The sequence below is a fragment of the Exophiala bonariae genome (genome assembly GCF_035927105.1).
Source record: "Exophiala bonariae strain CCFEE 5792 chromosome Unknown scaffold_22, whole genome shotgun sequence".
NCBI classification, from domain to species: Eukaryota; Fungi; Ascomycota; class Eurotiomycetes; order Chaetothyriales; family Herpotrichiellaceae; genus Exophiala; species Exophiala bonariae.
Genome location: NW_027042497.1, coordinates 205,415 through 227,836, shown reverse-complemented (window position 1 = coordinate 227,836; position 22,422 = coordinate 205,415). Strand labels below are relative to the sequence as shown.

Genomic DNA, 22,422 nt, shown 5'->3' with positions numbered 1-22,422 from the left:
ACTGCCGCTTCGCCACCGGGCCGATCGACCGGATTTGGCCTCACTAATGAACAACTGGAGAAGTGCAGGGAAATGCAGGCAGGTGCAGTCCATGCACGATTATTAGGCGCCACCCGATCCCATCTCTTTAACTGGCAGCTGGCCCTCAGCCCTGCATTTCTGACCCAGCCAATTTGCAATGGGCTCTTGGTGGATTTAAACAATGGCGGTTGCCTTGAATCAATCACTTTCCACCGTCGAGTTTCGGATTTGATGCGATTTCGCAACAGATCGACTCTTTACCATGACCATGGATTTGTAGCTACCTAAATAGGTTCCAGCGAGATGGTACTCAACCGCCACAACATCAAATCGCCACGCTCTCGATCTCAAACACAGCCACCTTGCTCAGCGTGTTTCACCTACTTCGTACACGTGATTACTCTAAAGGTAGAGAACCGGAATAGTACCATGCAAGCAATCTTTCAGTTCTATCAGTATTGATAGTTGTACACGTGTCTTGCCGTGGGACGCTTCTCTTGATCGCGTTGCAGTGGTGACGTGAAGATCCATCATGGCCCTCCCCTTAGCTTACGCGGCGTCCAAGTCTACAAATGAAAAACAATGGGAAAAGAAGCAACGTGTCTGCAATGACTGTTTTTATTATTGATCGTATTCAATCCGATGAATGCCCGACTCTGCGTCAAGATAGCCGAGCTTGATATTCTTTGTCAGACCCGAGTTCAAGTTGGTATCTTCAAGTCGCAAAAACCCATCATTTGATTGAACCGATAAATTCCTCAACTGCAAAGTCTGGTGTGATACAAAAAACCCATTGCGCCGTTCATCAACCATGAAGCTCCATAACCATAGCCATTGTAGTGACAACTCTAAAAGGCATAACAAGTTGGGAGGCCAAATCTAACCACCGAAACCATAGAGGGTTCTTCCTTGTCGCTTAAGAGCGTAGACGACGTCTGATGAGCTGTCAGCATCTTGTCTCACGTCCACAGGGGTCCAGTGTTGTGACATACCAAGGGAAGTGACAGTCTTTCTCTTTGCGTGTTCGGTGTAGGTGACAGCATCACGAATGACAGACTCGAGGAAGGACTTGAGGACACCACGGGTCTCTTCGTAGATCATGGCCGAGATACGCTTGACACCACCACGGCGAGCGAGACGTCGAATGGCAGGCTTGGTGATACCTTGGATATTGTCTCGAAGAATCTTGCGATGACGCTTGGCACCTCCCTTTCCGAGGCCCTTGCCACCTTTTCCACCTGTTGAGAGTCAGAGTCAGTATAGGTTCATGTCAAGTTTAAGTGACCAAGTGAGGTCCAGGGTGTGGGTGCAGGTGCAGGAGTAAAGGTGGGGGCCGAATCAAGTGACATCAACGAGGTGCATCAATCGGCACCGACGGGGAGCTTGACAGAACGCGTCAAATTGATGATGAAGAATGTTACTTACGTCCAGTCATGTTGGTAGAGCTTGATGAAAGATTAAAAGTGGATGATGGAAGAGAGAATTGATGATTGATGGATAGAAGTGTTGGTGAAAGAGGATTGGTGGCGAGGTTACAATAGGTGGGAAGAAGAGAGAGAGGAAAAGGGAGAAAGCGGGAAGGAGGGATAGAGTGATATAAGGGAAAGAGACAGACACAGGAACAGGCAGGGACAGGCAGGGTCACGGTTGACAAGGCAGTCGTGACAACAAGCAGAGATCAGGCTTGGCGGGGGATGAATGATCCTACGGCAAAGTTCCAGCAGAAAAGACAGCTGGGAAATCACAAAACAAAGTGCTGGAAATCAGACGGCAGTAAGGGAGTCCTGTTGTGGCGATGTGATTGGTGGTGAAGATTTCTCATTGACAGTCCTGGCAGGTTGATCACGTCACGTGTCACACCTTACCTAATCCTCCGGGTTTCAATATCACTCACTGATCGTTGCCACAAAAAATATACACATGAGTCATGATTCACTACAACGTCTTTTTCTTACCAACTCTAGAACCCCGTGTATCTCTGCTTCTGCTTGTATTTGGTGTAACCCACATAGCCACCACCAACCAACCCTGCAAAGAACAACAATTTGAACAAGAACCATCCCCAACCGCCGCCCTTCTTCTTCGGGGGTCTTCCTCGTCCACTCGCTCTTGCGGCTGCTGCGGCCGCCCGACCTGAATTAGCCGCAACCGGATTGTACAGATTGCGCGTCTCCACACTGATAATGTCGAAGTTGTCGGTCAATTCCCCCGTGTGTGCACTGAACCCCAGATATGCTGTGTTGGGCATCCTCAATGGCTGCTCGTCAGTGGATTCCACCGTGAAACATTCGATCCATGTGTCGGCCGTCTTGTATTGTAGTTGTAGTGAGAGAGATTTGTCTTGGAAGTATGTCAACTTTCCTTTGGATGGTACAGTCGACGATCGGAGTCCTCGTGCCTGGTTTCAATCAGTTCTCATTCCACATGGTCCTGTTCACTGGATGATCTCTTACCGAACATCCTCCTAACTCATTTGCTTTCCCATCATTGCCGGAATCATATGTCGTCTTGCCATCTCCAAGCATTGCCATGACATAGGGAAATACCACTCCCGGTCGATTGTTCTTGTACGTATCAAAGAAGATACCCAGTCCCTCGAACTGGTCCGCATGGCCAAACACCGGTCCTGGCTGTCCCCTCTCTTTTGTGATCCACAAGGCAAAGCCATCACCATGTAAGTGGCCTTTGCCTGCTATCGAGAACTCAAATTCGATTTCCCAATTCGTAGCAGTAATGGGTATGCGGGAGAAGATCCAGCCAGACTGGGAGGGAATGTCTGACACTAATCGTATGTACTGGTCGGCGCGGATTATGGTGTCTCCTCCAAAGTCAAACCATCGACTGGACATATCAGAATCTAGATATGGGGGCGCGAGACTGTGGGTGCGTAACTAGCAGCGACAGAGTTAGCACGGTTGCTCGATCCTGCGTAAGATGTGGAACAAGGCATTGAACTGACGGGAATGCTTTTCATTTCGGGGTCGGCCTCGACAGCAGCCCTGGCGCCAACAGCGCATGTTGCCAGTAGGCATAGTGAAGCCCATGATTTGGAGAACCACATGTTTGTGGAGTGAGGACCGTCGGTCACCCAACAACTTGAACGCTGGGAGTGAGAGCAGAACAAGAGGAAACAAGTCAAGATGACAGTTCTGTAGAGTACCACATGACACACGAGCCAGTCGAGGAATGGGTGTTGGGTGGTGTCGATGGCAAGTATAGGAGTCTGCTCACCTCCTGAGAATGATCAGGAGCATACACAATATAGAATCGGTAACTTTTTCTCACCTTTTACCAATGGGACAATATGGAGTAGGTGGCCAGTTTCAACAGACGCAGTTGATGCGGCTAGTGGGTGAACCGTCGCCTTCAGTGGAACAGCCGCAGGTCAAGTGCGGGGACCACGGTGAGCCTTCTAGGCACCATCAGCCCCTGTACGCCCCTGGAAACTCAAGCCTGATGGGTACCAGTGCATCTATTCGCTATGATCTCGTGCCTAAGATCCTCACCTGGCAGACTCCAACTTAAGCAGCTTCCAGTAGCTTCGCTAAATTAACTACGAGTAATTAGGCTGCGGCAGAGTTGCCCCAGTCGGCCCCTTCCGTCCTACGTCCTGCGTACCGAGCACTCCCTTCACATCAAGACTTTTTAGCTGCTTGAAGTACGTTCGATTTCCATCCAGAGTCAATCAATCAAAGTGCGCTCTATCAACACCCCAATCCTCAATCTCTGCATCGACAACTCCATCCAAATCTCCAACCCTCATTTCAAAATGGCATTCGGCGGCTTCTTCGGCGGAGGCGGATCCAACGACTCGTCCTCATCCTCATCAGACAACTCATCCTCCACTCCATCATCCAGCATCTCAACCTCATCACCCTTCTCCAGTGGCCCCTCAGCACAACCGCCCTCGGAGATCCGTCAGAAAATCCAATCCGCACTAGCTCTTCAAGCGAGCGTCGAGAACGCAAAGTTTCTGATCCAAAAAGTCAATGAGAACTGCTTCGAACACTGCATACCGGCACCGGGCTCAAATCTCAGCGCAAAGGAATCAAGCTGCCTGAGCTCGTGTATGGAGAAATACATCGAGGCCTGGAATCTGACAAGTCGCACTTACAATGCCCGTCTGCATAGGGATTCGTTGGCGCAGGGTGGGCCAGGCCTTGCTGGACAGTCCAAGGAGCTGTTCTAAATGATGTTGCGATGAGATCGCTCCGAGGCCGATTGATGAAGGGTGCCAATTGAATTGAAGTCATGGGAAAGGCGTGTACGACTACAGCCTGAACTCTCAATGCCGTGGAGCCAGCACCTATGCCGGCGACATTGATACACGAAGACAAAGGCACGCTGTATCAGCTTCCATCCAACAATCTACCTTTCCAGGGAACATCGCCCATCGCCCACCCGCTGCTCACATCCAATCTCGGACTTTCGTCCTCCAAAGTCAAGAACAGTGTGAAGCGACCAGATAGATTCTCGACCAACGGCCAGCGAGCCCATTGTACTATAGGGGAAAAATCTCCCCGGGATATCAAATGTACTCCCTGGTGTAATACAGTAAAGACGCCGAAAAAGTACCCAATGGGGGTACCCCTCTCCCTACCTACATGTATATGCGTATCTGTGTATAAACAGCAACCACCTCTGAAAATCAAAATTGAAGAAAGAACATATTATTCACTCATTATTATTGATCGTGCAAATCTGCCGCCTCGATGTCAAGTCGCTCGTCAATCCGATCCAAACCAAAGCAAAGTCGAAGCAGTTGAGGAGTATGAGCTCGAATCTTGACGTCCCTCGATACTGGTACAGCAGGTAACGATGGATGGATAGGAATCATCGTGATCGCTGCATGTCTATGTACCTCCCGTGAGTATCTCCTATTGTTCATGGAGATATCTAGGTGTTGACCGTCTCGAATCCGAATGTAATAATCTACTTTCCGTACCCCATCAACAGTGTAAGGAACTTCAAGCCCAACGCCAACCGAGAAAGATCTTGGAAGAATACGTTCTTTTCGGTATTAATAGCACTAGGTAGAGGGAGCAGGAGGCCCATATCTTGAACAGTAGATAGATGATCCCGATCCAATTCGAGTCGGGCAATTTTTGATGGCGAAGCTGTCTGCTTATCCAATCCCCCAGCTTCATTTCATGTTGCCGGACAGCAACGCTCCTAAGAGGTATGCCTGACTCCGTTCATTGCGTCCGATCCCAAGCCGTCCCATCGTGTACCTCTGACACCTGAAGTCCCTCCTAGTCCTGACATGGTTTGCTTGAGCATCTCGTCACATCCTCACCACCAAGGGCGATACTGATTTTTTCCTCTTTGGTGTCTGTGTACAACCCAAATCTCATAACCAAATGTGGTATCGCGGCCGATTCATCGAGAGCACAGGTCAATGATATGCTCGTAAATAACCAGAGAAATTGCACCCCATTTCATCATCAATCCGTCAAACGTTCCAGTGCTGCCAACAACCATCATCAACTCCCGATTCAAAACACTTACATGATGATTTTCTCGCTTCTCGGCTGTCATCACTCACAAATACTTCTTGTCGCCTCTTCAGAAATCGGTAAAGTAGTGACCATACCTAAATTCGTGTATCAGTTGTCATGCTTTTCCAATCAAAGGACAAGTGAAACCTACGGGTCATCTGATTTCTTGCCATACTCTTCTGTCTCTTCAGGATATTTGTCGAATTGACTTGCGTCACCAGCACCTCCCTTGACTGGAGGTACGTAGGGTGCGTCAATGTCTTTCTTCACCAACCGTTCCCAGGTCACCTCGGCAAACCACGGGTGGTTCTTAATGGCAGCTGGACCTTCGTGTAAATTGCCCAATCTCTTGGTCAAATCAGAGGTGATCAATTGCACCAACAGATCCTGGGCATCGTGATGAATGTAGGGCGGATACTTGACACGCCCTTTCAAGATGTTTTCATAAATCTTGACGGGTGAACCGCCATCCCAGAACGGTGTGAAACCACAAAGCATTTCAAAGATCAAGATTCCAAGGGACCACCTGCCTAGAGCTTAGTTCACTTTCCCTCATGTTTTCGGAATATCTGCAGACACTCACCAATCTACCGACTTGTTGTATCCCTTCGAGGCCACCACTTCTGGTGCCAAATAATCTGGAGTCCCACAAAGGGTCCATGTAATGTCTGGAACCTCTTTCGCAAAGCCAAAATCAGTGATCTTGACATGACCATGTCTGTCCAGAAGCAAGTTTTCAGGTTTCAGATCTCGGTAGATGATGTTTTGGGCATGGAGGTATTCGAGTGCAAGGGTGACTTCTGCGGCATAAAATTTGGCGACGGGATTTGGGAATCTCTGAAATGAAATGGTTAGTATCACTTTATGTTGACAGCACAGGTGAGAGACCAAGATGGGTACCTGTGACTTGCGGAGTAAGCTAAACAGCTCACCACCCTCGATGAAATCCATGACCATGTAGAGGTTCTTTGAATCTTGGAATGTGCCCCAAAGCGTGATGAGGAAGGGATGCTTGACTCGTTGCAGCATCTTCCTCTCATCATTGGTATGTTCGATCTGCTTCATCTTGACCACCTGTTGCTTCTTCAACACTTTGACGGCATAGAAACGCTGATTATGCTTGGACTGAACCAAGTGGACTCGACCGAAAGACCCTGTACCCAGTGTTCGCTGCAGGGTGAAATCGGTCAGGGTATATTTACCCTTTGTTTGTCGGGCGGCACCTTTGCCGTCAACCGTGCCACCCTGAGGGCTGACGATTTTGGCAAGATTCATGTCACCGTTGGTCTCGGAAGCTTTGGCATTTGGATCGGGCGAAGAGGTGACGGTGGTGGTGGCTTGAGAAGTGGCAGAGGTAGTAGCATTTGATTGCGCGGTTTTGGAGGAAACGGGAGATGTTGGGGTTTCACTCTTATGTGAAGACTTGTATTGAATGGGTTGATAGCCTGCAGCTCCACCAGCGGCGGCAGACTTATCATCCGAAGACTCCTTGGTCTTCTTCCTTTTGAGGAGACCTCCAAAGGTCGGCATTTGAACGATGGAGGGAAGCGCACGTTCCCAAAGGGTGGAATCTCAAGAACAAAGAGGGAGGCAGGGCAGTGCACCTGGCAGATTGAGCTCGGAGGCTCGTGGATCGACTGATGGCGGTCTTGACGAGGGCGTGGTTGCGTGGGATGGATAATGATGGAAATAGAAACGGGGATGGGGATGAATGATGGGGATGTTCAAGCAAGTTGAAGCAGGTAAAGTCGAAGAGGGGTAACCAGGTCAGGATTGGTGAAAGATGAGTGGTTCGGTAGTGTGCGATGCCGCAATCGAGGCCGATAAGCTCTGATAATCAGTGGAGGATGTTTAGCTGTAGCTGCAGCTTCTCGGAGTGCCTAGGTGAGAGGCGAAAAGGCGAGCGGAAGAAAGAAGACTTGTAAAGAGTCACCAAGTCGAGCTACTCAGCTGCAGAGGATGAAAGGGTTAAGTATATTTATTTAGGTAGGGCGTCAAAAGGCAGATGGGGAGTAAGGTTGGGTCAAGCAGAGACTGAAGAGCGGCAAAGGTTGAGGAAGAGGTGATCAGTAACGGTTGATCTTGCCCTGCTTTACAAGGTGAGCTTCAAGTTGGGGGCGTTTGCAGAGCACTGGCCCTGGCCCTGGCACGGGAAGTCTAGTTAAGTCGCTAAACCGAGTTCAAGTTGAAGTTGAAGCCCAGCTCATCATCTCACATCTTTAGAGTTGGCTGTTGGTTGCAGCTTTGACACGCTGGTAGCTTGTAGATGATTATTGGCGACGAAAGAGGGGGCAGGCATTGTCCATGAGCCACTCATACCAGCATCGCCACGGCCCATCACACGTCCTTTTGACCAGCAATGAAAAGGGACAGCTTCGAGCTTCGAGCCTCCAAGCTCAAGCTTCAAGCGGCATGCAATGATGGTCCTGTTGGGCGCGGGGAAGCTGTCGGCATCATGAGCTCTAACTAGGTGACAGTCGTACCTTCCAAGTTCCTCGTTCTCTGGATCTTCCCCTCACTCCAAGCTATCCACTTTTCCCACCACTGGAAGGCACTTGGGTGGCACTTGCCCTCTGTAGGCATTGCGTCATAGTGCTTTCCTGGTGACCGCGGGTAACCCCATCCTACGCTTGCGGAAGGACCTTCAAGTTCTTGTGGGAGCAACTCGGATGGCGTACAAATATAGTCCATGTCAATCACGCCCGGGCTAATCTCATTTCTCGAACCACTTCGTCCACAATCTCCTGCGCTTCTCCCGCTGTTCTTGCCTCGAAATCATATCGTTTCGATTCATTCACCCGCCGTACAAGTACTCGGACCAGCTTGGAGTGTTTCGAACTGACCTTGCATCGTATAATATCATTAAATGCAATCGAACTGAATTTGGCACTCGATGCCGAATCAGCTGGCGTCACATGGATCGTGTCGCCATCAAACACAAGTACACGTTGACTTCCTTGAGCAAACGGTGCCAGCTGCTTTCGTGTGACATAGTACTTCTTGAAATTGCTACTTCCACTTGACACCAAATCTTGATTTTGTGCCAGTGGATGCAACATTTGTCCTTTCTTGCCTTTCTTCGGTCCTTGGATATCAAGTAGAAGTGGTGCATTCGGTGATGAGCTAGCCGGAGATCCTGTCAATGCACTGACTCCTGGTCCGAACCGCTTTCGCACCAGATCCAGGTCGGTTCGACTGCCCAGTGCTTCGATTGTTCGATCCAGAGGTGCCACCGTGTTGGTGTTTGCAACCTTGAGTAAGAAGCCTGCCTTGTCAAAGTTCCATCTTTTGCAGACGTGATCCAGAACTTCGGCAATATAGCTGTCCGTGGACAGCTCCATGGTCATGGTTTGGTTCGCAACATCAATGTCGAAATATCGTATTCTGATTGTTCGCGTAGCTCCCATACGAGGAGTAGCTTGAGGTCCAGCTGGTGCAGGCCGATCTGCTGGAGTCAACGCCGAGTTGGAAAGTGCCGATGTAAATGGTTGACCACCCAACAGTAAATTGCTCTTGATCCCGGGTATCCTCGTCACTGATGGGTTGTGACTCGTCCCGAGGTTAGGGAATGGCGCTGGAGTTGGAGTGGGCGTCTGAGCCAACGTTGTATCCTCCTGAGCGGCAGGGATGAATTGTGGTGTCTCTTTATCATTAGCCTCCTGTTGCTTGGCTGATGCCTCCACCAAGGCAAATTCATCAAATGGCTTCTCCCTCGATCTGGCTCGGCCACCGCGGTTGTTGTTGTACGTGAAGTCAGTCACTGGCCGAGTACGACCCAAGGGTGGGAAATCATCGTCTACTTCACCATCCTCAACGATCCGTAATGTCCATTTGTTGACATTGAGTTGTTCTTGTTTCAATGGTGGTGTCAATTCCTCCTCCCCGTACTGCCACAGACTCAATCCAATGACTTCTGCTATCAGTACTGCTAGCCCATCCTTTGACGTTCGTACTAATGGCATCTCAAATGGCTCATCTGGATTGCTGGAGAATGGAGCATATATCTTGATCCAAAGTGGATTGGGTGTTCCTTTTCCAGAAAGGGTGGCAAACCCTTGTACCGGGTTGCTGGGTGTTTTGCGCTGGGCATTCAAGGCTGCAGATAGCAGACTCGTTGGTTGTATCATACTGATCGGCCGAGGGGGTGGTAATTCGTGCAATATGGATAGCGTACGTTGTCTGCGAGGCGACTCAGCCTGCGGTAAACGTGGGCCAGAACCTCCGAATCCATGTAATATTGGTGGGGAAGAGGTGAGGTTGGAGCCTGCCAGAGGGTTCAGTAACGATCCAGAATCTACCGTCTCACCCAAATCTGATGACAGGGCTGAACCATCTGATTCTGCGTCAGAGTCGTCTTGGGAAAGTATACGATGTCCCAACTCGGACCCGCGATGGTCAGCATCACGTGTCGACATTCCTCCAGCTTTGGACGATTTCGAGTTCTCGCCTCGCTTGAGTTGTCTACGCTGGAAATATGAAGGGTCGACCTCGTTCTCCGACGACATATCACTACTGGTGGTAGTGTCTCGCCGTTCACGAGCTTTGACTGCTTCAACTGCTCCGAGGGATCCGGTCCGGTTTCTGTTGCCCGTGGTAGGCTTCGATGGGGAGGTGGTTGTTATATCTGGGGCATTCGTACTCGTACTTCGAATGGGTGATGAATCTGCTCGGTTCCGAGATGGCATTTTGGCAAATCTGATTTGCTGGGCGGCTCTCTGAGCCCCTTCAGCTTCCTCTTCAGATTCATCGGTGAGATCACTGCTGTCGTCATCCTCGGCGTGCTCCTTTTTTCTCCTTCGACGGGCATTGAAACCAGGGCCGATGGTGTCGTTGCTGGTCCTGCCAGTAACAAGACCAGCATCGTCATCATCGTCCTGATTTGAGTTTGTCAGTTGTAGCTCTGCTGTAGAGTGGAAGTATTCGGAGTTGATTGCTGTTGGGATAGGGGGAGAATAAGTCCGTTGAACCGGATCCGCCGACCAGCCGGCAGCCCTAAAACCAGGAGTGTTGAGTATAGACGAATTAACATTGATCAAGCGTTCTGCGATCCCATCCTTTACACTGGCCAGGTAAGAGGTACGAAGATACCAGATCGCAAACCTATTTCACGATGTCAGCGATGATGAGTTCAGGAGGGCACATGGACCATCGCCACGGGACAGGTAATCATATGCCGAGGGGGCACTTACTCTTCGTTCTGGAGAAGTGCCATGGCAGGGATTGAATCCTAAAATCAGAACCCGCCGATTCTGCCGCTTCTCGGATGTAGTTGAACTTGTTGAGAGGCCCAGCCTCCGTATCTCAGACTCGATCAAGCAAGTTCTCAAGTGAGTTAGGGTGACTGTCCCGGCTCTACAGGATAGGGAGACGCAGATGTGATGTTACAGGTTTCTTTTGAGAATTCGCAAGGCAGGCAACAAAGTGGGAGGGTTGAATGTGGCTGAGGTGGACAAGGAGGAATGAAGTGTGAGAATGCCCAATCGCAATCGGTGGTATGGCTCAGCGGAAATACAGACTGTCTGACCCTCCATTTGTCAGGCAGGAAATTGACACTCGAGGCTTCTGGCTTCATTAGGGGAACTTGGCCAGTGCTTAGAAATGATCTGATCGGCATCAGATACTTGCCCAGATATGGATACACACATCCTTCCATTACCTAGGTATTTTCCTTTTTGATTATGTATGGCATTGACATCACATCGTCCCCGGAAGGCCGAAGCAAGACACCGAAGCGCCCGCTTCCAAATGTGAAAGCCGATCGGGGAAGTATTTCTTTTTAATACGAGTGTCAGACTTGGTATAATTACCCCTCACGTAATTCATTGACAAGGCCCTGGAAGTCAGCCTTGGAGGCACCGATTCATCCTCCATCTACTAGTAGCTGCACCATTCCATCTTCTCCTTCTGCCTGTCCTTACATCCTCTCTTTTTTCTTCCAACCACCTTTTCCTCACTTCCAAACCCTTTCACAATCTCTAAGATGTCCTGCCCGCACGTTACCTCCACTGACCTTCGCCCTCCACGAGCCAACCAGAGCGTGTACCGTGAAGATTGTACACAATGCTTTGACTCCCAGGACGATGAAGCAGGACTGGATGTCTGTTTGCAGTGCTTCAATGGGGGCTGTGCCGGCCACCGCAACCACTCTCTCCTCCATTATTCTACCACCAGTCATCCTCTTGTCCTCAACATCAAGCGAACACGAAGACAGGTCCAGCGGGACGAGCCTCCACTGAAGCTGACCAAACTCGCCATTTCTGCAGAGACAGAGGAGGACAAATATGATACAGTGACGAGAGTCAAATGTTACGTGTGCAGTATTGATGATGTCGACCGTTCCTTGGGCCAGTTGCCAACTGTTATCGACGGCGTCATGAAGGCCATGACATTTGCCAAACAAGAGGAAGTCAAGGCTTGGGAACAAGAATTTACCGAATGTGAACACACGCTATGTCTCCAGCAGCAACCCAGCAGACAGATCGGATCACAGAATCTGGACGGATGTTCCAAGTGTGACCTCAAAGAGAACCTGTGGCTCTGCCTAGAATGTGGCAACCTAGGGTGTGGACGGGCGCAGTTTGGGGGCGTGGGTGGCAATTCTCATGGATTGGCCCACGCTACAGAGTCACAACATGCTGTGGCAGTCAAACTAGGATCTATCACCCCGGAAGGTAATGCGGATGTGTACTGTTACCAGTGCAACGAGGAGAGAATAGACACAGATCTGGCCAAACACCTCGCTCATTGGGGAATCAATATTGCCGAGCGTGAGAAGACAGAGAAGAGTCTGATGGAGATGCAAGTGGAACAGAACCTGAAATGGGACTTCTCGATGACCACCGATGACGGACAGGAGCTCAAACCATTGTTTGGACCAGGTTTCACGGGACTGAAGAACATCGGCAACAGCTGCTATCTAGCCAGTACTGTCCAGTGTCTCTTCTCCATCGATGAATTCCGGCGGAGATATTACCACCCAGATCAGCCGCCTCCCACAGCCAATTTCCCAGCAGAGGATCTCGAAACACAATTACGAAAGTTGGCAGATGGCGTTCTTTCTGGACGCTACTCTCGCCCTGAAGTCAACATCGCAGTATCCCCAGACAACCCGGAAGTGCCTCACCAGAAAGGTCTCTCACCAGCAATGTTCAAGCATTTGATCGGACGGGGACACGAAGAGTTCTCGACCATGAGACAACAAGATGCCTTTGAGCTATTACTACATCTGTTCAAACTTATCAACATCTCCAATCAGGCGGATCCAAAGGCGGATCCAGTGCAATCATTTCGCTTCGCTCTTGAACAGCGGTTGCAATGCCTGAATTGTCAGCGGGTACGATATCGCACCGATGAGCAGGACAACATCTCAATCCCCGTACCGGTCCGACGGAAAATAGTGGACAACAGCGATGGCTCCAAAGACGTGGTCAAAGGATCAGAGTTCGAACCTGTCTCACTGAAGGAATGTCTAGACATCTTCACATCATCAAGCACCGTGGAATTTACATGCCCTTCTTGTGATTCAAAGGCTGGATTTTCCAAGTCGTCCAAGTTCAAGACATTTCCCCAAAACCTTGCCATCAACCCTCTCCGATTCGAGATCATCAACTGGGTACCTACTAAGCTTGACATCCCGGTCCAGGTGACGGATGAAGCATTTGATCTGAGCCAGTACAAATCTCATGGTCTTCAAGCAAATGAAGAAGAACTGCCCGAGGATGCAGATGTAGGTGGCTCAGCGGGCGCCGCTGCTTTTGTCCCCAACACGGCAGCACTTGAGCAGCTTGCATCGATGGGTTTCCCACAAAACCGATGTGAAAAGGCTCTCCATGCGACAGGCAATGCGGATGCAGAGGCAGCAATGAACTGGCTCTTCTCCCATATGGAGGATGCAGACATTGATGAGCCTCTCAATCTTGGAGGAGCAGCAACATCAAGCAGTGATGACGCAGACAAGATTGCACAACTTGGAGACATGGGTATCAGTGTACCGCAAGCACGAAAGGCACTACGAGAATGCAATGGGGATGTCAGTCGAGCAGTGGATTGGGTTTTCAGTCATCCTGATGATCAAGGGGATTTTGGGGAGCAAACTAGTCTTGAAGCCACAACAGCAGCACCAAAAGCGTTACCTGGAAGCGAGGAGTTACCGGCCAAGTTTGAACTTGAAAGCATTGTGTGTCACAAAGGAGCGAGCATCCATGCGGGTCATTATGTTGCATTTATTCGGAAGGCGGTTTCCGAGGCTGACGAGGAACGTCAATGGGTCTTGTTCAATGATGAAAAGGTGGTCAAGGCGGTGGATGTGGACGAGATGAAGAAGTTTGCGTACGTCTACTTCTTTTCACGAAAATGAAGGCATGGGTGGTGGGTTGATGACGTGCAGGTATGAATGAATGAATGAGCGAACGAATAGAAATGGCATCGAGGGCTACCTCGAGAGTGTGCCAGACTAGTAGGTACATAGACCAGCAGCATAAGATGATGAGCAAGAGCTTGTTCCAAACCAATACTTGAGGTTAAAGTACCATTTGCGTATAGGTTGCTCTATAAGGGACTTCCTAATGATCGAGAATCTTGGCGAACGCCTGGTGGCATCTACGAAAGAACCTTTTTGTCAATCGCTCCTGCCTTCAACCTCGGCCTGTCCCAGGTCACATGATATGACGTCAATATCAACACTTTGGTTTTGAAGAGGCAGGCACCCAACCTTGAAGTTTGAGCTTGGTGGGGGGGCACCTGAGATGGAAAATTAAATCGTGGGGAACATTCAGTTCAACAATATTCTTGTCTTTCAGTTGTGAATATTTTTATCTTTTTGACTATTGCACCTATCTCGTAATCGACTCTCACATGTCCGAGTCCAAGCACGAGCCTCTACTCCCATGATCTTGTCTTGTGATCAGTGTATGCGAAAACATCGACGGCACATGCTCATCCTTGCACTCTTTTCTCTGAACATCTAGAACCCGACAAAGTGAACTCTATCTTATTCCTCCACCCACACATACTTCCCCCCCCTCGATATATTGCTTGTTTACTTTCAACTTCTTTGCTTCCACCACTTTTGACTTGGAGAACAGGAAGAAGCGCCAACCAACCTTCACCATGTTCTTCCTCTTTCGCTACATTCTCTACTTCCTCTCCTTCTACACCTTCATCACCATGTCACTATTCGCCCTATATAGCTACCTCCCTAATCCTCCACCACTCATCGGCTTCATCGCCCGCGCCCTATCAGCCTACCTAACCCTCATTGTCAGTGCTGCGTATGGCACACTCGCATCGGCGGTTCTCAAACTATTGGGCCTCCACTACAAGTATGCGCAGTGGACTACCGGACGTTGCTTCAAATGGTTGGGAGCCATCACCATGGGCATCAAGTTCGACATCATAGACAACGGCCGAGAGATCCTCGATTCGAACCGACCCGTCGTTATTGTCGTCAACCACCAGACCGAACTAGATGTCCTTCTCCTCGGCTGCGTCTTCCCTTTACACTGCTCTGTCACGGCCAAGAAATCCCTCCGCAATGTCCCATTCCTTGGTTGGTTCATGACTTTGTCTGGCTCGGTATTCATCGACCGTGTTGATCGCACTCAGGCTATGAAAGCGTTCGAAGGTGCCGCTCGGGCAATGCAGGATAAACAACAGAGTGTTGCTATCTTCCCCGAAGGTACACGAAGCTATTCCGCCGAACCTATGCTATTACCATTCAAAAAGGGCGCTTTTCATCTTGCGGTTCAGGCCGGTGTACCCATCGTACCAGTAGTGGCAGAAAACTACAGTCGTGTTTTGAATGTCAAGGCAAAGCGATTCAACGCTGGTACAATCAGAGTTAAAGGTGAGTCTAGGCTAATCCATTGCGAACCGATTTCTTCACTCTACTAACGCCCAAAAATAGTTCTTGATCCTGTCCCCACAAAAGGCCTTACTGCTGCGGACGTCGATTCTTTGACACGCGACGTTAGAGAGAAAATGCTCAAAACCATCACAGAATTAGGAAAAGATCCCGAATCTCGATCCATCAGTTCGAAGAAGGATTCATAAGCTCATCTTGTTCATCAGGATTGATCCGATGGACGATGCAAAACCTGGAAAACATGGGACTACGAACAAACCGCTAGCATGCTCTTTGCATCCGAAGCACAATCACTTTCCCAAATGCGAACCTACTGTCCGCAATCACGCTTCAATGAAGGCACGATACCCCTGGAGTTTTCGTCTTTGGCTTCATAAATTTTCTTTCACGCTTCCATTTTGATTGGAGCCTCGATTTGTTAGCTTTATGGGTATTGGGAGCATCAAAAACAGCTTCATCCTTGCTCATGGCGGTAGTCGTTTGTGCTGCAACCAATCATGAAAGGAGTTGGCTTGCATTTTTATGACTTTGGCGTTGACGAGAGCCCCAGAGTGGCGATAGCTATGTAGCCAGACTACGGATCCTTCATCTCGCCTCTTCTGTGAAGAAGAACAGCATTGTTAATAAAATCACTGTTATGATATCAACAAGCGTGGTTTCATCAGGTGGCCCGGTCATATCGAGCTTATTTTATTCAATATTCTATGGTCATGGGGTGATTTCTATGTTTCGATAGTCGTTACCTTAGATGCGTGCTTGGTCTGCTGTATGACACTGCAATCCCTGATTACACAGAGGCAGCCTCACACTCAAAACTCCTCATAGGGTCTAACCAGCATTCCTGCCTCGCCCAAATACTCCTTGACTTGTGCGACCGTGTATTCTCCACGATGAAACTAGAAAAAGGACCATGTGAGCGACGAGTAAAATTGACAGCAGGGGAAGCCCGAGGTGTAGAGAGAGAATAAAAGACTTACCATCCCAGCACCCAGCGCGGCATCAACACCCGTCTCCGCGAAAACCTCCTGGAAATGTTTTGGATGCCCGGCCCCCGAACTAGCAATGACAGGAATCTCCACGGCACCCTTGACCATGCGAATCAACTCGAGATCATACCCCTGGTTCTGCCCATCACGGTCGATGGCGTTCAACAGAATCTCGCCCGCACCCATGGCCTCACACGCTTTCACAAGCTGCACGACATCGAGATCCCGCGTCTCCCGTCCTCCACGAACAGTACATGCATACCAGACATATTCATCCCCATCCTTATCCGGCAGCGCCGTCTTGAGCGTTGCATGTTTGGTATCCCCCGGCGATTTGACGAAAACACGCTTCGGATCCACACTGACCACGACAGCCTGCCGGCCATACGCGGCACTGATAGTCTCAATGCCCGTCTTGCCACCAAGCTTGCCACCATTCGCCCAGTACTCCTCCGCCGCCAGAACAGCATCACTCCCAATACTGACCTTATCGGCACCACTGGCGAAATACAGCTTCGCCACATCCAACGCACTCACCCTCTCACCAGTACCCGGATCGACGGTATCGCGAATCCCACCCCCGATCGTCAACGGCACAAACACCGTCTCGCTCGTCCGCCGGAGAATCTCCAGCATCGGCAGGTCTGCAACGGGACAGTCGCGGAACGAGGTGATGTTGAGGAACGTGACTTCGTCCGCCCCCTGCTCGTAGTATCGCCGCGCCATGTCGACGGGCTTGCCAAGGTTGCGCACCCCTTTATCCGACGTCTTCTCTCGCACGTCGTATTGGTCACCTTTGGTCACCACCAGGTCGCCTGCGTCGTTAGTGCGCACGTCGAGGCACGCGATGATGCGGTGGGTGAGGTTGTTGGTTGTGGTGGCGGTTTTGGCCGTGGCGGACGCGTTAGTGGGCGGTGGTACCGCGTCCGACCATTCGCGTCCGTCGAGAAATGCCTTGAGGACGCGCAGGCCCGCCGCGCCTGATTTCTCGGGGTGGAACTGCGTCGCAAATACATACCCCCGTCCGATCGCACCGATGTAGCTTTCGTCTCCGTAGGTCGCCGTCGCGATCGTCCAGCCCGCCTCCTCCAAGACGCCGGGCTTGTACGGCGCGAAATACGAGTGCACGTAGTAGTATTTGCTCGTCGGGGTCAAGCCGTAGAAACTCTGGTTTGTGGAGTTGGCCTGTCCGTGGTGGGCGGTCGAAGCATCATTCCACCCAATACACGGCACGGATTTCCTCGAGCCGTCTTTCGTATTCGTCGCCGAGAACCTCTTCAGCGATTCCGGGACAAGGCCCAGGCCAGACACGTCGGGCGCTTCCTCGCTGCCGGCGAAGATCGCTTGCAGTCCGACGCAGATCCCGAAGAACGGCTTGCCCGCCTGGATGTGCTCGTGGATTACTGGCAGATACCCGGCGGAGGCAAGACTGGACAGACAGTGTCCGAAATGTCCAACGCCCGGGAGGATGATTTTCTGCCAAGGGAGAAATCGTAAGTCATTGTCTAAGTTCTCTGTGACCAGCTCAACGGGCTCTCAGATTGTCGAAGGAAAATCCAAATATCATTTCTGAATAACTGACGTCCGAGACATCACAGATGACCTTCAAAAACGAAGTCTAATCCTAGCAAGAAGGGTAGCAACGGGTATGACTTACATCGGCAGTTTTGACGTCTTCCGGACTTCTGACCATCTCGACTTGATAGCCGCATTTCTCGATCGCATTGACCAGAGAGCGAATGTTTCCAGCTACATAGTCCAAGAGGTGAACCGTTGGTTTCGCCATGGTCAGGATGTTGTAAGTGGTGGGGAGTAAATAATTTGGTGAGTTTGAATATTTATTTTGAGTAATGTGCCCCACTGGGTTGAAAGTCGTAAGGAGTCTTTTACCTGTTCATTGTGCGTTTCAGATGGGTTTCTTATGGTCTAGGATCAAGATTGATATATGAGATCAAACGGAAACTTCAAGTAGCATGATTGTGATCTGGGTCATTGAAAGGTGGGTGAAGTTTCGATTTATGAATCACAAGAATTATTTTCTGGTCGTTGCGAAAGAGCCAATCAGACCGCGCCGTTTTCGGAGTTGGAACTGTGGTCGAAAAGCCTGGATGTTCTGTTCGATGATCATGACAAATATTATAGAATCATTATGATAACCACTATGGACAAGAGATGTGGAGGAGAACATCCTGCAGCCTCTTAGGGTTATAGAACTTGAAGTCTACCAGACCGACGGACTCGAAGGAGGTGCAGAAAGATGTCTAGGGTCCCTTGATAAACACTTTCGCTTCTCACATCGTCTTCTTCTGTCCTTCTGGATTGTAGTACTCCGGGTACGAAACCTGATATCCAAGCAACCACTGCCCGATGACAACTCCCGTCGCGGCCATCACGAACCAACTGAGTTGCCTGCCCAAAAAGGTAGACTTCTGTCCGACTCCCGGTAAGACAGGAGGTGCGCGTACCGAGTACAAGAACAACATGATCTGGAAGATACTCGGCTCCTGACCCGCCTTCTTCGCATCTTCTAGATATCCAAAGAAATTCCGGAAGAAGCGCTCCTCCATTTCCCAGTCCTGCTTATCCAAGCGGAAAGAAACCACCAGCCCCTCTCCATCTTCACTGGCGTTCTCGAAGCGGTGGAAAGCGTTCATGGGAATATGAACCTTGTCGCCCTTTCTCGCGAGGATCGTCTCGCCGTCGAGCCACCATTTCCCGACCCCGGATATCACCTCGAAGTCTTCCGTCTGGTACATGTGGAAGTGCAGCGGTGGGTTGAAGTATGATCGACCATGTTTCGCGGTTGTTGCTGGCATGAGATCCGTCACCATGTACTGCTGAGCTGGACTGTGGAAATGTTGATAAGCTCGTCCATCTTCGTAGGAAACAGGGTTTTGGTGTGCAGTAACAGTCCGAGGTGTCACTGTTCTTAGGAAGCTCAACATTGCCATTTACCTCCTTGTGGGGAGTTGATTAGTATCGAGGACATGATTGAGGTGGGAATGCGGCGTGCATCCCTTATAACCACAGGTTTGTACTTGTCCTTTTGAAATTGGAACACATTAGGGAAGTTGGCCAGGCAGTGAGCCCTCCAAAAATCGCATAGGGGTTCGTGTTTCGACGGGCCAGGCGACGCCTTGCTGCTTAATCATAGGGCACATTTTATATCTCAGACCGAATTGCTGCCACACGTAGATCAAGCTTATCCAGTCGCGATGCTAGGCCTCTCGTGTGAATCTGCAGGACGGCAGGAAGCTTCCATTTATACGAGGTCAAGCTCCAGCCCTCGGGATTCAAGACACAAACTCGAAGCTTGAATGGACAACTTTATTTGCCGTACTACCCGCAAGCAGTGGTTGTTTTTCAGCTGAAATAGAACAAAACACGAAGTCACAACCATATCTGATGCCAGCTTCATTTGTTCTGCTTTAGGTGATCCCAGAATGGTATCATTGCCTAAAATCATTATAAACGATGATCTGACGTTTCGGATGCGACATCAGCTCGTTCTTCCAGTAAGATGAGGAAAACATGCGAATATATTTCGGTGAGAAGGTGCACGCGATGGTGGGCGTATGTCCATGTTTTCCCTAACGGCGTGTTCAAAACACAGGGTTGGGGACAAGTCTGCTCGGCCTTGAGGAAATCTTAAGTCTCCCTCCCTCGTTATCTTGTTGCCTACTTACCTGGAGGAGATATCCGAAGCGCGCCCGAGTAGTCTCCAAGTGGGGACGAGGGGCCGTTTGGAGATGACTGTAGTGGCACATGTCATCGATATCATTACTAAGTCCATCGCTTGGACCTTCTTATGACTTGGAAAATCCCCCCTTTAGTGTATGCTCGTTTAGGAAGGCAAGTTTGACCTACATCGAGATATTTGGTTTTGATGATTTGTGGCTCGGAAGTTCTGAGCATATAAAATTGCTCGTCAATATTTCGTTTCAGGTTCATCCTTACTTTCTGTTGCTTTACTACCAAAGCTGTCACTATGTCTACACTGAAATCATCATCAATATTGATAGTTGGAGCAGGCACCTGGGGTTGTTCAACAGCGCTCCATCTTATGCGCAGAGGGTACAGCGATGTTACACTGGTCGATCCCTACCCGGTCCCATCACCCATTTCTGCAGGGAACGATGTGAATAAAATCGTGGAGCAAGGAATCTTTGCTGAAGGAGACGACGAAGCTTGGATCTCTCATCATCTCCTTAGCGCTGCCAACAAGGGGTGGACATCGGATCCAGTCTTCAAACCGTATTATCATGATACTGGATATATAGTCGCCGCGAGCTCAAAGGAGGGCCTTCAACAATTACAGGATCGAGAACGTCCAGATCTGAACAAGGAATTTGTCTGGCTGGAAGATGCTGAATCCTTCAAAAAGACAATGCCTTCTGGAGTATTGACTGGCGATTTTCCAGGCTGGAAGGGGGTATATAAAACCTCTGGCGCTGGTTGGGTGCATGCGCGGAAAGCTCTAGTGTCTTGCTTTGAAGAAGCGCAGAGACTGGGGGCAAAATTGATTACAGCGGACGTCACTGGGCTAATTTTTGAAGGCGGTGATGTACGAGGTGCAAGCACGAGTGATGGCCAGCGCATATTGGCTCAGACTACTATACTCTGTGCTGGAGCAAATAGTGTTCACCTACTGGACTTCAAAGATCAGCTGCGGCCTACTGCTTGGACGCTCGCCCATATCCAGATGACACCCGAGGAGACCAAATTATTCAAAGATCTTCCAGTATTGTTTCACATCGAGAAGGGCTTCTTTATGGAGCCTGACGAGGACAAACACCAACTGAAAATGTGTGACGAACACCCGGGCTATTGCAATTGGATTGAAGAACAGAACGGTAAGCGAAGTAGCATTCCCCTTGCGAAGGAACAGATACCGGTCGAAGCAGCTGAGCGCTGTCGAGAGTTCCTTCGTGAGACCATGCCTCAACTGGCAGAAAGGCCTTTCGTCTTTGCTAGAATGTGCTGGTGTGCGGATACCCCAAACAGATCGTTCTTGATCGATCGACATCCCGAACATCCATCTCTCGTTCTCGGCGTTGGTGCTTCAGGCCATGGATTCATGCACATTCCAAGCATCGGAGGCTTTATTGTCGATTCCCTTGAGGGATCTCTGGAGTCCAAACTCAAGCAATCTTTCCGTTGGAGACCTGAGACGGCCATTAACCGGAACTGGGGTGACACCCTGGCAAGGTTCGGGGGACCAAATACGATTATGGACCTCCAGGATATCAAAGGTTGGACAGACATAACACCACAAGATGGCCAATCACCACCAGTAGCCCGGCTATGACGAGCAGCTTCTTGGACCCAAGGTGCTATTGATTGGAAAAAAGAACTGGACTGGTACTGGATAACCCTTCTTAGTTCGCTATCATCAGCTTTACTGAAAACAGCAATGTATGAAAATTAATGAACGTGATTTGACAGACAATATTCCACAAAATTCTACAAGATCTATGGTAAAGGATAAGGCGCCAAAATCCTGAGATGGACTATGGACAAATTACCGACCGAATTTGGGCTTCTAAGACGTGTGAACGAACTCCAAGTCGCAAGCCGTTGGACCTGGGAGTAGATCATGAGGTCCCATCGATTTGGTTGGGATTCGCAAGCCTGTGGATCGGATCCGAAAGCTCTGGACCCCGTCTCTCTGGTGACTAGCTGTACAGATTTGCTCCAGATGATAACAATGCCCTAGCAAGTCACATTGGTAGTATTTCGAATATCTTCGATTACCGCTGTGGCGAACTGTTTCCAACTTTTAACATATTACGCAATAAACGATCATATCCGTAAGTCTGACTAGCTTACGAGTCTCTGTAACATCGTCAACGGATCGCTATTCCGAAAGATAACCAACTCTCAAAGCCTAACCAATGTTGGAAAGTCTTATCAATACCGTGGGGATGTCCCACTTGAGCTTGTTCCCCTCACCAATGCTTAGGACAACCCTCTCTGATTCTGACGCTACTGTCCTTGCATCTCAGATTAGCACACTCTTTAAACTCGTTACTGGCTCTCTGCGCCAGTCAGGATG

General features: G+C 49.8%; 10 protein-coding genes across 10 annotated transcripts; 4 read left to right on the top strand and 6 right to left on the bottom strand.

Annotated features, from left to right (window-relative positions):
- Positions 1-900: 900 nt before the first annotated feature.
- Positions 901-1,456, bottom strand: LTR84_005896 (uncharacterized protein; the record flags this gene model as incomplete). The annotated part of the gene is made up of 3 exons (XM_064849460.1): positions 901-956; positions 1,014-1,259; positions 1,447-1,456. The coding sequence occupies 3 exons, from the start codon at positions 1,454-1,456 to the stop codon at positions 901-903; spliced, it is 312 nt and encodes a 103-aa protein (XP_064703684.1).
- Positions 1,457-1,981: 525 nt separating this feature from the next.
- LTR84_005895 (uncharacterized protein) lies at positions 1,982-3,082 on the bottom strand (the record flags this gene model as incomplete). Its single annotated transcript, XM_064849459.1, has 3 exons — positions 1,982-2,419; positions 2,475-2,912; positions 2,981-3,082. The coding sequence occupies 3 exons, from the start codon at positions 3,080-3,082 to the stop codon at positions 1,982-1,984; spliced, it is 978 nt and encodes a 325-aa protein (XP_064703683.1).
- Positions 3,083-3,790: 708 nt separating this feature from the next.
- On the top strand, positions 3,791-4,210 carry LTR84_005894 (uncharacterized protein; the record flags this gene model as incomplete). The annotated part of the gene is made up of 1 exon (XM_064849458.1): positions 3,791-4,210. One exon carries the CDS (start codon positions 3,791-3,793, stop codon positions 4,208-4,210), a length of 420 nt encoding a protein of 139 aa, XP_064703682.1.
- Positions 4,211-5,586: 1,376 nt separating this feature from the next.
- Positions 5,587-7,049, bottom strand: TPK2 (cAMP-dependent protein kinase catalytic subunit; the record flags this gene model as incomplete). The annotated part of the gene is made up of 4 exons (XM_064849457.1): positions 5,587-5,614; positions 5,671-6,045; positions 6,103-6,356; positions 6,420-7,049. The coding sequence occupies 4 exons, from the start codon at positions 7,047-7,049 to the stop codon at positions 5,587-5,589; spliced, it is 1,287 nt and encodes a 428-aa protein (XP_064703681.1).
- Positions 7,050-8,215: 1,166 nt separating this feature from the next.
- On the bottom strand, positions 8,216-10,731 carry LTR84_005892 (uncharacterized protein; the record flags this gene model as incomplete). The annotated part of the gene is made up of 2 exons (XM_064849456.1): positions 8,216-10,619; positions 10,709-10,731. The coding sequence occupies 2 exons, from the start codon at positions 10,729-10,731 to the stop codon at positions 8,216-8,218; spliced, it is 2,427 nt and encodes an 808-aa protein (XP_064703680.1).
- Positions 10,732-11,499: 768 nt separating this feature from the next.
- LTR84_005891 (uncharacterized protein) lies at positions 11,500-13,875 on the top strand (the record flags this gene model as incomplete). The annotated part of the gene is made up of 1 exon (XM_064849455.1): positions 11,500-13,875. One exon carries the CDS (start codon positions 11,500-11,502, stop codon positions 13,873-13,875), a length of 2,376 nt encoding a protein of 791 aa, XP_064703679.1.
- A 752-nt stretch (positions 13,876-14,627) lies between these two features.
- On the top strand, positions 14,628-15,569 carry LTR84_005890 (uncharacterized protein; the record flags this gene model as incomplete). The annotated part of the gene is made up of 2 exons (XM_064849454.1): positions 14,628-15,363; positions 15,424-15,569. 2 exons carry the CDS (start codon positions 14,628-14,630, stop codon positions 15,567-15,569), a joined length of 882 nt encoding a protein of 293 aa, XP_064703678.1.
- Positions 15,570-16,190: 621 nt separating this feature from the next.
- Positions 16,191-18,153, bottom strand: LTR84_005889 (uncharacterized protein; the record flags this gene model as incomplete). The annotated part of the gene is made up of 4 exons (XM_064849453.1): positions 16,191-16,277; positions 16,359-17,900; positions 17,950-17,970; positions 18,025-18,153. 4 exons carry the CDS (start codon positions 18,151-18,153, stop codon positions 16,191-16,193), a joined length of 1,779 nt encoding a protein of 592 aa, XP_064703677.1.
- Positions 18,154-18,658: 505 nt separating this feature from the next.
- Positions 18,659-19,312, bottom strand: LTR84_005888 (uncharacterized protein; the record flags this gene model as incomplete). The annotated part of the gene is made up of 1 exon (XM_064849452.1): positions 18,659-19,312. The coding sequence occupies one exon, from the start codon at positions 19,310-19,312 to the stop codon at positions 18,659-18,661; it is 654 nt and encodes a 217-aa protein (XP_064703676.1).
- Positions 19,313-20,355: 1,043 nt separating this feature from the next.
- On the top strand, positions 20,356-21,675 carry LTR84_005887 (uncharacterized protein; the record flags this gene model as incomplete). Its single annotated transcript, XM_064849451.1, has 1 exon — positions 20,356-21,675. The coding sequence occupies one exon, from the start codon at positions 20,356-20,358 to the stop codon at positions 21,673-21,675; it is 1,320 nt and encodes a 439-aa protein (XP_064703675.1).
- Between the last annotated feature and the right edge of the window lie 747 nt (positions 21,676-22,422).